This window comes from Streptopelia decaocto, assembly GCF_964273445.1.
Source record: "Streptopelia decaocto genome assembly, chromosome: 2".
Classification (NCBI taxonomy): Eukaryota; Metazoa; Chordata; class Aves; order Columbiformes; family Columbidae; genus Streptopelia; species Streptopelia decaocto.
The window spans coordinates 144,378,580-144,391,700 of record NC_138655.1 but is presented as its reverse complement, the minus strand read 5'-3'; the positions used below and the strand labels follow the sequence as shown (position 1 = coordinate 144,391,700).

Sequence of the window (13,121 nt, the reverse complement as noted above, 5' to 3'; positions counted from 1 at the left end):
TACAATGTGTCTGGACTGCATCAGAGAGATCCATAAACAAAATGTATGTTGTTTGGTTTGGTTTTTAAAGCACAACTTAAGTGTGGAGAAAACAGCATGGTGAGATTTTAATCAGTGGAAGAGTGTTTGAAATCATGAAGAGAGAAGATGTATAAACCTGTTCTTCTCTGTTTTTCCTTTTCCTTGTTAATTTCAATAAAATCTCTAATTGTGACTTCACTTCATCCTCTGTTTATCAAAATGCTTCTTAGGACAATTTCTTTTACAGTAATGGATATTCCCATTCCCGGTAGCTGGGTTAAATCATGTCCTTGATGCCTCTTGTCATAACTTCGATATTTCCTGGTTTTGCAAGGTCCTCACATGTTAGTTGATTTCTTTCTTGTTGGTGTTTGATTGCAGTGTCATTCTCACCAGCCCCAGTCAGCATGTTTTTTGAAAATAACTATGAATTCCAAAAAGTCAGACCTGTCACTTTGTTCAAACCAAATAGCAGCCAACTCTGTGACCACAAGGGCTGTTCACTGAAGAAAATAGTCTCCAGGTTTGCCCATAGGTAAATAGACTGTGTAGGGATGTAATATCCTTTAGAATAATATACTGGAAACTCTGACCATTCCTAAGCAAAAGAGACAAAAAGCTGTGACATCATTTTTAAATGCAAGTGAAGTGCACAAAATTACAGAAACAAACAAACAAACAACAACAAAAACAAAAAGCAAAAACAAAACAGAAACACCCACCACCTTCACCACCTTCACCTCCAGAGAGGAACATCTTTCATCATCTATAGATTATCATTTTTTTAAGACAAGTGAGCAAGAAGATAAATCAAGCTGCGGAGTTTATCTGATGAATGCTGTCTTCATATGAGGTCCTATTTGGTCTTTATCTCTTAAGCAGAGAGTGACTTCAATTGCAGTTAATATAAAGATTTATTAACTTGAGAAGTAAATATTGACCAAGGTGAAGCCAAGGTCAATGTTTACCTAGAGGACTAATAAATCTTTGCATTAACCTAAATATGGAAGCTGGTGGGCCATATTTTGCTTTCAAATCAGTATTTACCCTAAATTAACCCCAGTAAGATCAAGGTATTTGCACCAAATGCATTCAGTATACAAACTGTTGTAAAATACATTCTGTGTGAACTTACCAGAAACGGGAGACTTAGGCTTTTTTCAAAGGATAACTGATTATTTCTTCACATATGAAATCTAAAGAACAAATAACAGCAGATGATTCGAATTGGGGGGTTTTAGTTTGAAGGTGAACAGTGATTTAAGTGAATATAAGTGCAGGTGAGGGTTATGTTTTATTTTACACTCTGATTGGTAAATACTATAAATAATCATGGAGATAAAAGGATACCGATTTGACATGATGGATTTCAATAAATGACATCATTTTACTTTTTCATTTATAGCAATACTAGTGCTGGACCCTCTCTAGAACACGAGAGCTTCCTGTTGTAGGTGAAACAGCTAAAACATTCATCAAATCTGCTGGTCTGCCTTTCTACAGCACCTCTTGAAATAATTTCAGTGTTTCAGAGGTTGAGTGCTTTTGTCTTTATAACATTTAATTTCTAATCCACGCAGCTGTGCTGTTTTATTTGCCCTCATAGAGTTAGTTGTTTAGCTTATTTCATAGGCATTACTGGGCCTTTAACTTGTAGAAATGCCAAGAAATCACCAATCCTTTGGACCTACCGCAAATATTCTACTGTAGCCTGGTCTCTGTGTGCCTTAGAAGAAGATCACCTTTATAAACCTCTCAGGATGCTCCATGAGTTTTGACAGAATTAGTATAAGTGCTTTTCTCTTTTGTTATCTCTTTAATAGATTTTTTTTCCCTGTGTTCTCTGTTTCAGTTGTCTGGTTGAAATGTCGCTTTCTCTATTCTCAGGAACAAAGAAATGGCTCCTGTTTAACTTAATCAAATACTCTGGTCTCTTTCTGATAGAAAGAATAGTGGCCAATTTACCTCTAGCACTATTAAGTCCCCAACAGTTTTCCTGTGTTTGGTTTCTGTGTGTGCTTTCAGTACAGCCTTTTTTTCCCTACCCATTTTCCTTTGTCTCCTTCTCTTTAAGAAGACTGACACAAAAGAGTATCTTAACCATAACACATTTTTGTTGCAAAATTTAGTACTGTTTCATTAATTTATTTCTTGGTATTTATTTGCAATTAAATTAGTTCTACCTTTTGCACACGCGAGGTTTCGGTAAATTAAAGTACTGCTGCTCTGAGTACCAGATCTTTCTATCTTTGCTCTGCTTAGCCTTTGTGCAGCAGAAATCCTGTTGTCTGTAATGGAAAAGCAAAGTATTACTGACTTTAACAGTCTTGCCTGGGTGAGAAATGAGTTTCGAGTTTTGCCTGTTAGTAAATGCGTTCTGGATCATATTTCACAATCAGACTTCCCTGCACTCTCTGCTAACATTAGGTTTCTAGGCTCAATTTTTTAGTTGCACTTCCCATTCATCACACAGAATAACTGATCCTAGAAAATGAATCCGTGTTGGATGAAACAATAAAATGAGCATCCAGTCTCTGCTGCTCACTTTTCTCATGCAAGTGGACCCCTCGAAATCAATAGAATAATTCAGGGGAGTCAGACATGCACGAGCTAACTCAGAACAGGTACTCTGTGCTGCCCAGAAACAAATGCTTCTGCCCTCTCTGTCTCTATGAAATATAGGTGCCTCAGGCTGTATCAACATTTTAAAAGGAAACTGATTTTTTAAAGAATTGTGTGAAAAAGTCTGTTTAAACACTGGTGGCTGGCTTGTGCATGCAAAGAGCAAGGTTTGGCAGATGAGCAAAAATGCTATGGTCAGGAAATGTTAAGTGACTTTTTAAGGAACTGTACAACTGTAAGTAATGCGCAGTTAAAGCTTTTCTAACTTGTTTTGAATAGCAAATGCAACCTCTAAATTGCTCTGGTTTTGAATGCTTTTTGAATGTTTTTTAAGGCTGGGAATGCCTTTAGAATGATACTACAAAACGGTTCTGCTGTTTAAGTAATTTGTTTTCACTCTGTTTGCATTACTTTTGTATCCAGTGTTTTCAAATATGCTTCAGAGGGACAAAATATTGTCTAGTTTTTGTGAGGCGATCACTGATGCAGTCATTTTTAACCAAAAGTGGAAAGATATTCACACAAAGTGAATCCGGAATTCACTGCGGCTCATGGTGCAAACTCAGTTTTCCAGGGCTGTGTTTCAAGGAAAGAAACACTCCTTGGGGTCCTGTCAAAATGCCTCATATGTCTACATGTTCATCAGAAACTTCTTGTGAAGAAGATGTACACTAAGATTTACTTGCTTATATATATTAAAATAACAAATATATTCATATCTCTCAATAAGTATTCACAGTTAACATTCAAATAGGAAAAGAAATTTTCTTCTTATAGCTGACGGAATACAAATTATACTACGTACCATATTTCTGTGGCAATGAAACCTGGTCAGATTGATAGTGTTTATCTCTTAAGACCTGAATCTGCAGTTATGTTTAGGTAGTTCTTCTAAGTGTGGACTGCTCCCACCAGTAAAGCTAGATACATGTTTAGGCTGCTCTAGTTTTACTGTATGAATCATACTGATCTAAACATTTACAAATTGCCTTCTAATTTCTACTATATCATGTAATTAGAATCTTTACAAATACTATAGTAAGTCAAAATCCTGGCTAAAGCATCAATTAAAACCTTAAGTTATGTTGCTGCCAATAATTGGTCATTAAGGGCATGTGAGGGCAACCAGCGTTTTTGTAGAATCAAATTCGTAGGGGTTGCTCTCTAAAGCAGGTGTTTTAAATTATTATTCATTTTAAAATGGCTTATGAAATGCTCCCACAACTGTAAGGATAGTGAAGATTTTTTATATCAACAGCACATTATGAATGCAGAGCTAAGCTTTTAAACACTAAACTTTATTTTTATGATGGAGGAATAATCCCTGGTCTCTGGAGAGAAAAGCATTGCAATAATATTGACGGTTTAGGAGAATGCTCATTACATTTTAATGGAGAAAAGAGGAAGTAGTAGCTTTCTTTAGTGTGACAATTTTCCTGCAACATGAGAAAATACTTTCTTCAAATATAATAAAGGAGCAACATACAACTTCTTCACACACTACAATTCTTCCTACTTATTGGGAGGACAGCACTAATTTTCAATATATGCTATGAAAAGAGTTTCTAAGCCTGGTCAGTGTGATTTTGTTTTTCCTTTAGTGTGTCGTACATAGTCAAACTGGAAGGAACTCACTCCGATGAGCTTGTGTGTTTCTGCGTGAACTGCAAAGTGTAATATTTGCTCAAAAAGAAGTACTTTTGCTAAAATATAGTCCCAGAAGAACACTTACAAATGGAAATAATTAAACAAACCTCAGAGTAGGTGAAAACTCTTAATTTCACTCACCTCCTTATTCTTGTATCATACCCATGCCACACTAATTAATTTAATCTTCACTGAAAATGAAGTATAAACTCTTGTTTGGGAAGTAATAATCACAGCATGTAACAGACTGAAATACTGTTCTTAGTCAACACCAGCTGTTTGGCTTGAGGTAGTTTGTGGTGTTGAAAAAGCATTTAAATTATACAGCAGCAGTGGACTTCTAGTGGAATATCTGTTTCCACTCAGTAGAAACTTCTCTGTTGAATCTCAATGTGAAACAGAGAAAAAGACAGATTCTCACCTCTTTTTGTCAAATTTCAGTGTGAAGTACATGAAAGCATAGAGGTTTAGTTATAAAGCCCAATAATGTAAGGAAAAAATAGTATCCTTCCTGCACACACAATAAACTAGATTCTGTGCACAATTGCTTTTATAAGGTAAACCACAAAATAAACAGAAGTAAGTGGTAGATTTATGTCCAACAAAGTGACTGGGGAATTTAGCGTGTCTTGTGATATCCTCAGTGTACAGTACAGAATAACTCTTTCTGTTTCCTTTCTCCAAAACCATTTTCATCTTAACTTAAGAACTACAGAGTTAATATAAGGGAAAATTCAGGCAACCTCATGCTCCTGATTTATGCTTGACAAAAGAAACCATTGCCGCAAGTTTCTGTAAGTTCTATAAGTTTATTTTTATTACAGTCAAGTTCTTTGCAGTTTCTTTGCTTTTTGTGGGAGCCGATGTCACAAGTTAGACAGGACATAAGTGCTATTGAGCTGCTACAGGGTTCTGCATGCGTAGGTATGTGGGTCATGGTGGCTATCTCCTGATACAGATGCAGTTTTACTAGCCTAATTTTGCTTTTTTTTTTTTTCTCCAGTATGGTCAATGGAAAGCAATCCTATAGCTGTGCGGTATGCATTCACAGGCATAGCACTTTACTGTCACTTTACCTCTCTCCCTATTTTGGTAACATTTTCCTAGTATAGGCACAACAAAAATATCTACCATAGTACCACCAATGTAAATACAAGCAGCTCAAGCAGGTATAAGTCAGGCGTCATACAGGGCTATTTGTACATGCAAACCCTGACCTGCAGTGTGTTATTTGCAGCCCTCCACCAGATATCTACATTTGACCCTTCAATGTCAACAGAAATGTCTGACTACCAGAACCTGGTTGTCATCTCCTTTCATTATCACAGGATTTTCTTGGGCCTTTTTCTATTCTTCATATTCACAATGCTAAGCTTCCATATTAATTAAATGTCAACATTCACTAGTCTGAGACTATGTTATCCAATAAATACCTGCCTGAAGCCAACTGCATGAAGGGTGGAACTTGCATGATTTTTAATACAAATTATTTGTTCACAATGTTTGATCAAATTAGTCAGTGGCAGAATAAATGGGAGCTGTAACCACGGCTGAAAAGGATTTGAAAAAAATATTAATGCTGCTGTTGTAACTCATCTCTCCACTTTGCTTCTGATAGCCTTAATTTTGGGGCTCATAACCTTCCTCTGGGCCAGAGATGTCTTGCTTGCCTGTATGCACGTTAAAGACAATAGGAAGCTTCAGGCAAATAGAGTCTTATTTAGATCGAGTGTGGGTCTTTTTCTTTTTCTTTTTCTTTTTCTTTTTCTTTTTCTTTTTCTTTTTCTTTTTCTTTTTCTTTTTCTTTCTTTTTCTTTTTCTTTTTCTTTTTCTTTTTCTTTTTCTTTTTCTTTTTCTTTTTCTTTTTCTTTTTCTTTTTCTTTTTTTTCTTTCTTTTTCTTTTTCTTTCTTTTCCTTTTTCTTTTTCTTTTTCTTTTTCTTTTTCTTTTTCTTTTTCTTTTTCTTTTTCTTTTTCTTTTTCTTTTTCTTTTTCTTTTTCTTTTTCTTTTTTCTTTCTCTTTTTTTTTTTCTTTTTCTCTTCCATGTGTCTCATTTTCAGTTCACTTCGGTTTTATTGATAGAAGGGGGAGAACAAAAACAAACAAAACCAAAATCAACAAAAACACATCAAAACCAAATTCTGATGGGAAATCTAACCATACATGGCCCTTTTCTCTCACTTGGTTTGACAATTTTAGCCACTGGCTGTAACCGATGAAGCTCCCATGGGCAGATATTATTATCCTAATTCCCAAGACAAGGAAGCTGAGTCACGGGGGGGCTGCCCGGCTGCCCAGGACGGCGCAGAGAGGCCTACTTTCGGGGCTGCCCCGCGCCCAGGCTGGCTTTAATCTGCAGAGATAAAAAGCACCTTTTGGCACGTCAGAAATAGTGCTTGTTTGACACAGACCCGCGGGGAGCCCCAGGCCCATCTCTCCCAGCACCAGGAGCCGGCACCGCACTCTGGGATTCCGCGATGCTCGGGATCGCTCTCCCGCAGCCGGGAATTAATGGCTCGGGGCTGCCTTCGGCACAGCAGAAATGATATTTTCCCCAGCAGTGCTGCAGATGGAGCTCCAAGCAACTGTCAAAAGCACGGGGACTTGCACATCCTCGGCAGGCGAGGTGGATTTCATGACTCAGCCGCCATGTACCCCAACCTCTGTGCACCACAACCTCTGTGCACCCCAGCCACTGTGCACCCCAACATCTGTGCACCCCAGCCACTGTGCACCCCAACCTCTGTGCACCCCAACTTCTGTGCACCCCAGCCACTGTTGCACCCCAGCCGCGCAACAGCCTCAGCAGCCACCGTGGTTGTCACAGGGGTGGCAAGCCGAGGGTGTGCTCCAGCACTTGAGAGCTTATCTCCTTGGCAGGCTCTTTGAGATTTCTCCCACTCCGTGTGCTAGATGCCTCCATTTCAATGGGATTTGCTGGGATTTCTGGGAGAAGCAGCTCCAGCCAGTGTCTACTGCCGCAGCAGCCCCCAAAAGCACGAGGTTGAGCGGCCTCTGCCATGTGCAGGACTGTGCAGCATTCACGGCCCTGAGCCTACTTTGTATCCCAAGTGGGAGAAACCCATTTCACTGCTTGTTGCCTTTTCTTCAGGGGCATCAGGGCAGGATGAGGTAGCCCCGAGGAAGGAGAGCATGTGAGAGTTTGGAGCTGTGCGTGAGTCTGACTGATGCCTCCTTGTTCCTTCCTCTGCTCCGTCCTTGCAGCGGCTGCTGCCTGCTGCCGTTCTCCCGCCTTCATTACTGTAGCAGGGGTGGAAGCAGGAGGGTGGTAGGATCTCATAAACAGTGGCTCAAAAGCCATCAGAAAGGACCTGGGATTTCAAAACAAAACGCTGCCACTGCCAGCACCGCAGCATTTTAATTACAGTTCCACGATATCTGTATCTCAAAACCTGGCAATTTTAATGACAAAGTACTGCGATGCCACTGAGTATTTTTAGAACTAATAAAACCTCTGCAGAATATTTCCCTGGAATGTATTAAGATCCAATTTCTGCATTCATTAGTAGTATCAAATAGCATGTGGTAGATGGTTATTTGGAAAAAATGCATTAAATGTAAATTGATTTTGTATTATCAGGAATAATGTGGAGAGAGGCTTTTCCAGCATCTTCAGGCTTCAGCCATTCCAGTGCTTGCTGCAGTTTATGCCCTAATCTTGTGAGATTTACATAGCATTTTAATTTTCAGTCTTGCCTGTGTTTGCCAGCTGAGAGATTCTTATTATACTTTACATTAATTCCAAATTCACACCATAACAATAGCAAAAAATCGAGTACTGACAAAAGCGAGAGGCCAAATATGACTCAATTAAAATAATAGGTCTTACTATTAATCACCTCTGCCTGTCCATCTACATTCACATGGCAGTGACTCCACAGCAGCAGCATCTATGAGTAAAGCCAAATCTCATCCTTTCTCTCCTCTCTCCTCCCGCCACCTTCCCGAGGGATGACAGGGAGAGCGGGAAGGAACCCCAAAGGGCAGCGCTGGGAGAAACTTGGGGCTGAAGAGGAGAGGGGCTGGTGCTGAGCCCTGCACCAGCATGTGCTGAGCCACCCTTCCCACCTCCCCTCACACCTCGGCGGGACACAGCCGCTTGTGCCGGCCACCAAACAGAGTGCCTGGCATGTCCAGCTGCCTGCCACAGCAGCCAGCAGCCTCGTGCCTCAGCCATGTTGCCCTCGGACTTGTGCAGAGCTCAGCTGGTTGCCAAAGCTTAACGCTTCACATTATTATTAACAGTTAATCCACATTAAAATAAAGCAGGACCGATGACAAAGAACAAAAGCAGAGCAGTAATAACCACTCTCTGCAAAGTAAAACCCTCTGGGTAAGCAAACCGAAGAGGGCAGGGCTCCCGCACAATTTCCCACCAGCCAGCCAGCAGGTTAATAGGAGACTGTTCAGGGACAGGCAGTGACGAAGAGGACACCAGAGGCTGGGGCAGGAGGGCTGGCCCTGGCTGTCACCTCCCTGATCCCTGCCATGGCCATGGTTCCGCGAGCGAGCTGGCATGCAGAAATGGGGTGAGATTTGGGATGATGGTGTCATGGGGTCTCGTCCCAGGGCAGCTGCTGGCAAGCTGTAAAATGGGGCGGTGAGCTGGGGCTGTTCTCCTCAAAAATGGCCAAGAGATTGACAAGTCCCAAATCTGCTCACTGCAAAGCCTTACTTGCCCTGGCTCTTGCAGAGGCCATGTTTAACGCAGACCCCCTGATCAGTCTCTCCCCTTTCCTGTGCTTTGTGCAATTACTGGCTTCTGCTCAAGATGGGAACAGACCGCTGCTGGATTCAGCCGACAGCAGCCCTGTGCCCACATGGACGGCAGCAGCCCTGCTGCAAGAGAAAGGCCCCACGCAGCGCTGGAGAACAAGGCTGATGTGTCTCTGCGTGACAGAGCAAGAACACAGCCCCACATGCTGCAGACTTGCCCAAACGTGATGCTGAAGATCGTAATATGAGGCTGGAATTGCAATGCCTGTTCCTGAAGTTATGAAGCTTTTGAAGAACAAACTTATTGCTCTCCTGTATCTTTCTAGCCAAAGGCAGGTTCCCTTGCCCCCAAAATCATTCAAATACAGCCCAGGGAGTTTCTCCTGAAATGAGCTTTGACAAGGTCTTGACCTTTGATAGAAAAGGACAGGACTGTGTGTGCAGGAAGTGATGTTGTCTTCTGCTCCTCTCTCTTTTTCCAGATAAGTCCTATATGTGTCAGCATTACCCAGAGCCTATAGCACAGAGGCAGCAGTCACCAGAAACCACAAGACAGCTTGGTTCAAAGGAGAGCGAGGAAACCACGCGATGTCTACAGTAAGCATACGTATTTGATCTGGCTGTGCTAGCTGGTTGCAAAGCGCTCCAGCCCAGTGCGTATTGGCTCCATTTCATTTGAATAAAAACGCTTTGGGTAGCCATGGGGGAAAAGAAACAACTTGCAAGAAGCACTTGCTAGTTTCGCTGGAGTAATCACTCATCTGAAACTGGTAACAAAAAAATGGTCCCGTAGCCAAGCACATCAAACTTCAGCCTGACTAATTTGTGACTAGTTTTTTCTTTGTGAATAGTATGTTGAATCAAATCTGGGGAAAAGTGAGTAATTAGTGAATCAGTCAATTACATCAGCTCAGTTAGAGACAAAACTCAGCATCTTCTTTAGATTAGGACTGTCATTTGTTGCAAATGATCAAACACCTTAAGAAAGAACAATTTTACTGAAAAATGTACTGAGTCAGGCAGATCCAGAAAAGTTTGCAACAGAGACGGGCTTGCTGCTTCCCCAGGTTACTGCTGTACCACAGCTTTCCTCTGCTGAACCAGCAATATGAGGCGAAACATCAGGGAAGTTCACAGTAAAATAAATTATTTTTCTCTCCATTCCCATTGCTGAAACTGCTGGGAGAGGCATTTCCGATTTCCTTCTTCAGTAGCAACTCTGGCCACCATGTAGTTTATCTGACCTTTGGCTACGCCGCACCATGAAATCAGACACCACTAGGAGGGGGGCCCGAACAAAGCCTGGAGAGATTAATAAGAGCATTATTTGCGATGTGGCATAGGGCCATGAGTCACCGTGCAGCCAGGCTGCTTCACCTTCTGGCAACAGGAACAGCCCAAGTTCTGCAGCAAGCTTTCTGCTTTTTAAAAAAAATTCAAAAAAAATTTTAAAAAATCTTCACTTCTGTTCTTTTATATAAAATCCTGATCAAATGAATGAGTGGAAGAAGGAGGAAAAAAAACCCACTCAACTAGAGTGGAAGCAAAATATAAACATAAAGTTAATGTGTGACTTTCATTCAAAAGAGTCTATTCTTTGCATGATTGTTTGGGGTTTTGGGGGATTAACCAATAAAGAAAAAAATTCTGCTTGTTCAGCCTGATGTTAATGTTAGTGTGGTACTTTCATTAGCACAAAGATTTGCTCACATCCCCCTCTAATACCTTCCACCTTCACAGCCACGGCATGCTAGGGTGCCAATGCGGTGCTCTGCGGCAAATACAACTTCATCTTCTGATGTCATCATGTGCAAATGTCTTGACTGAGAGAACATCAAATTCTGTGTGGGTCAGGTTCAAAGAGCTTGAGGATAAAGAAATATATGTAATTATTATTATTACGGTTCTATACCAAGCCCAGATAATAAGAAGAGGAATTAGATTTCTCATCTTCAACTGCATTTGACTGTAATGTTAGAGATCAGCGACATCTTGATTAGGAAACAAGAGTGATATGAATCAAGAGATTCAAAATGAATCAAGATTATGTGAATCACAGTGAATCAAACATGAACGATATGAGTTGTGCTCTGTGTTAAGGACTTCCCTGACTGTACCAAGCTCCAGCAGGAAAGCTGAGACCAGGGGAGTCTCTGGGTGAGTAGCAGAGGGGACAGTCCTACTGGAGATGGGGCAGCCTCTCACAGCACACCTGACTGGGAGGAGCCTGTGAATGGGGACAACTGGCAGAAGTGCCCTTCTTAGAAGCCCTGATCCTTATGGTGGATTGCAACGATCCAGGCACCTGCTGGAAGTGCAACACAGCACTGAGCAGGAAAACCAGGAGCTTCTTACATTGTGCTAGTGATAATTTCATCATGGCAGGAGGGGTCAGTCGTGGGTTACACTCTACCTGTCTTACCAGTGGTGAAAGTGGTCACAGCATCTGCCTGGGCTTATCCTCCGTCACCATAATTAAATTCAGGATCTAGAAGAAGGTAAGCTACAGAGTTATGACTCTGAATTTCAGAAGAAACTTCCGTTTACTCTGGGGGCTAATAAATAAAATCACCTGGGATGCAACCATGAAGTAGAAATGTGCCCAGAAGATCTGAACAACTTTTAGAGAGAGACCTTACTGAGAGCTCAGTGGAAAACGATCCTGTTGTGCAGGAAGATGGAATTTTGGCAGAAGACATGATTGGCTATGGAAACACCTTCTTGGTGAAACAAAATGCAAAAAGGGAGCATACAAGAGATGGACATACAAGAGTGGGTTGGCACCCACTTCCTGAAAGAGCTGGCCGATGTGGTTGTGAGACTGCATCTACTGTCTGTGACAACTGCAGTGACTGGGGAAGTCCCCGATGGCTGGAAAGAGGCTAACGCTTCATCTATCTTTTAAAAGGTGAGAAATGAAACTGGGGAACTATCTGCTGATCAGGAGCATCTCAGTCACTGGAAAATCAGGGATTGTCTGGCAGGTCACCAGCAACGAGAGGGGCACCCAAGGGGTCAGTACTGAGATCCACGTTGTTCAGTAGTTTCATCAGCAACCTTGATGGTGGCACAGTCAGATTTGTTGATGACTTAAACTGTCTGGACTGACAAAGAGCAAAACTTAAATGCAGAGATTTTGGCCAACAGACAGCTCGTAAGGCTAAACAAGGAAAACATGGTCTGTCACAGGCTAGGAAGCACCTCACTGAAGAGTCAGCCTGGTGAAAAGGAGCTGGGCATTACAGAGGACACAAGGCCAAATGTGAGTCACCAGCATGCTCTCATCTGAACAGGGCATGTCACATCCTAGGCTGCATTAAGAAGACAGTGGCCAGAAAACTGAAGGAAGTTATTATCTTCCTCTATTCAGCTTTGCACCCAGTTTCTGGGTCCAGCTGTCCAAGAGGGGTATGGAGAAACTGGAAAGGGTCTAGCGGAGGGTTAGTGAGATGATCAGAGGCCTGGAGCAGCATGAGAGGAGCTGAGGGAGCTGTGCTTGTTTGGTCTGATCAAGGGGAGGCTCAGGACCACTGGAGCAGCTGCCCACAGCTCTTTGAAAGGTGGTTATGCAGACAAGAACCAGGTATCTTCTTAATGCTAGAGGCTGTAAGAGGGGCAAGTGGCCACAAGCTGAGGTCTGGACATGAGAAGACAGGTTCATCAGGAGGGCAGTGTCACCCTGTAACAAATCGCCCACAGCGGCTGTGGAACTTCTGCTCCTGGAGATGTTTCGGGATTTAGCTGGACCATGGCTCACCTCATCCACTTGCTGGTGACAGCCCTCTTCAAGCAGAGTGTTGAACCAGACGAACTTCAGAGGTCCCTTGATTCTACGATTAACTAATCAAAATAATAACTGTATGAAGTAATAACAAAATATGGATAAAATAAGATTAAGTGGATTTGTTTCCCATTTGCAAAGAGAAGGTAGCTGAATATGCACTATTTCTTATTTTTTGCACTGCACTAGAAGAAACTATACAGTAATTCCTGAGTAACATTTTTAAAAACTTCAAGACCAGGGGAACGGTAACTAACAAGGAGGAAGGATTGTAACCCAAAGAGGCAACTTGACCATTTGCACGGGCACAGTAA

General features: G+C 41.8%; 1 protein-coding gene across 1 annotated transcript in view; it reads right to left on the bottom strand.

Moving 5' to 3' along the window:
* Nucleotides 1-569: 569 nt before the first annotated feature.
* Nucleotides 570-13,121, bottom strand: part of SPAG6 (sperm associated antigen 6) — a 67,038-nt gene continuing 54,486 nt past the window's right edge. The window contains exons 12-13 of the mRNA XM_082044956.1: nucleotides 1,157-1,217; nucleotides 570-619 (exon numbers count right to left, since the gene is read on the bottom strand). Coding sequence (XP_081901082.1) covers nucleotides 1,205-1,217 — 13 coding nt within the window. The 3' untranslated portion in view covers nucleotides 570-619; nucleotides 1,157-1,204. The remainder of the gene's footprint in view (nucleotides 620-1,156; nucleotides 1,218-13,121) is intronic.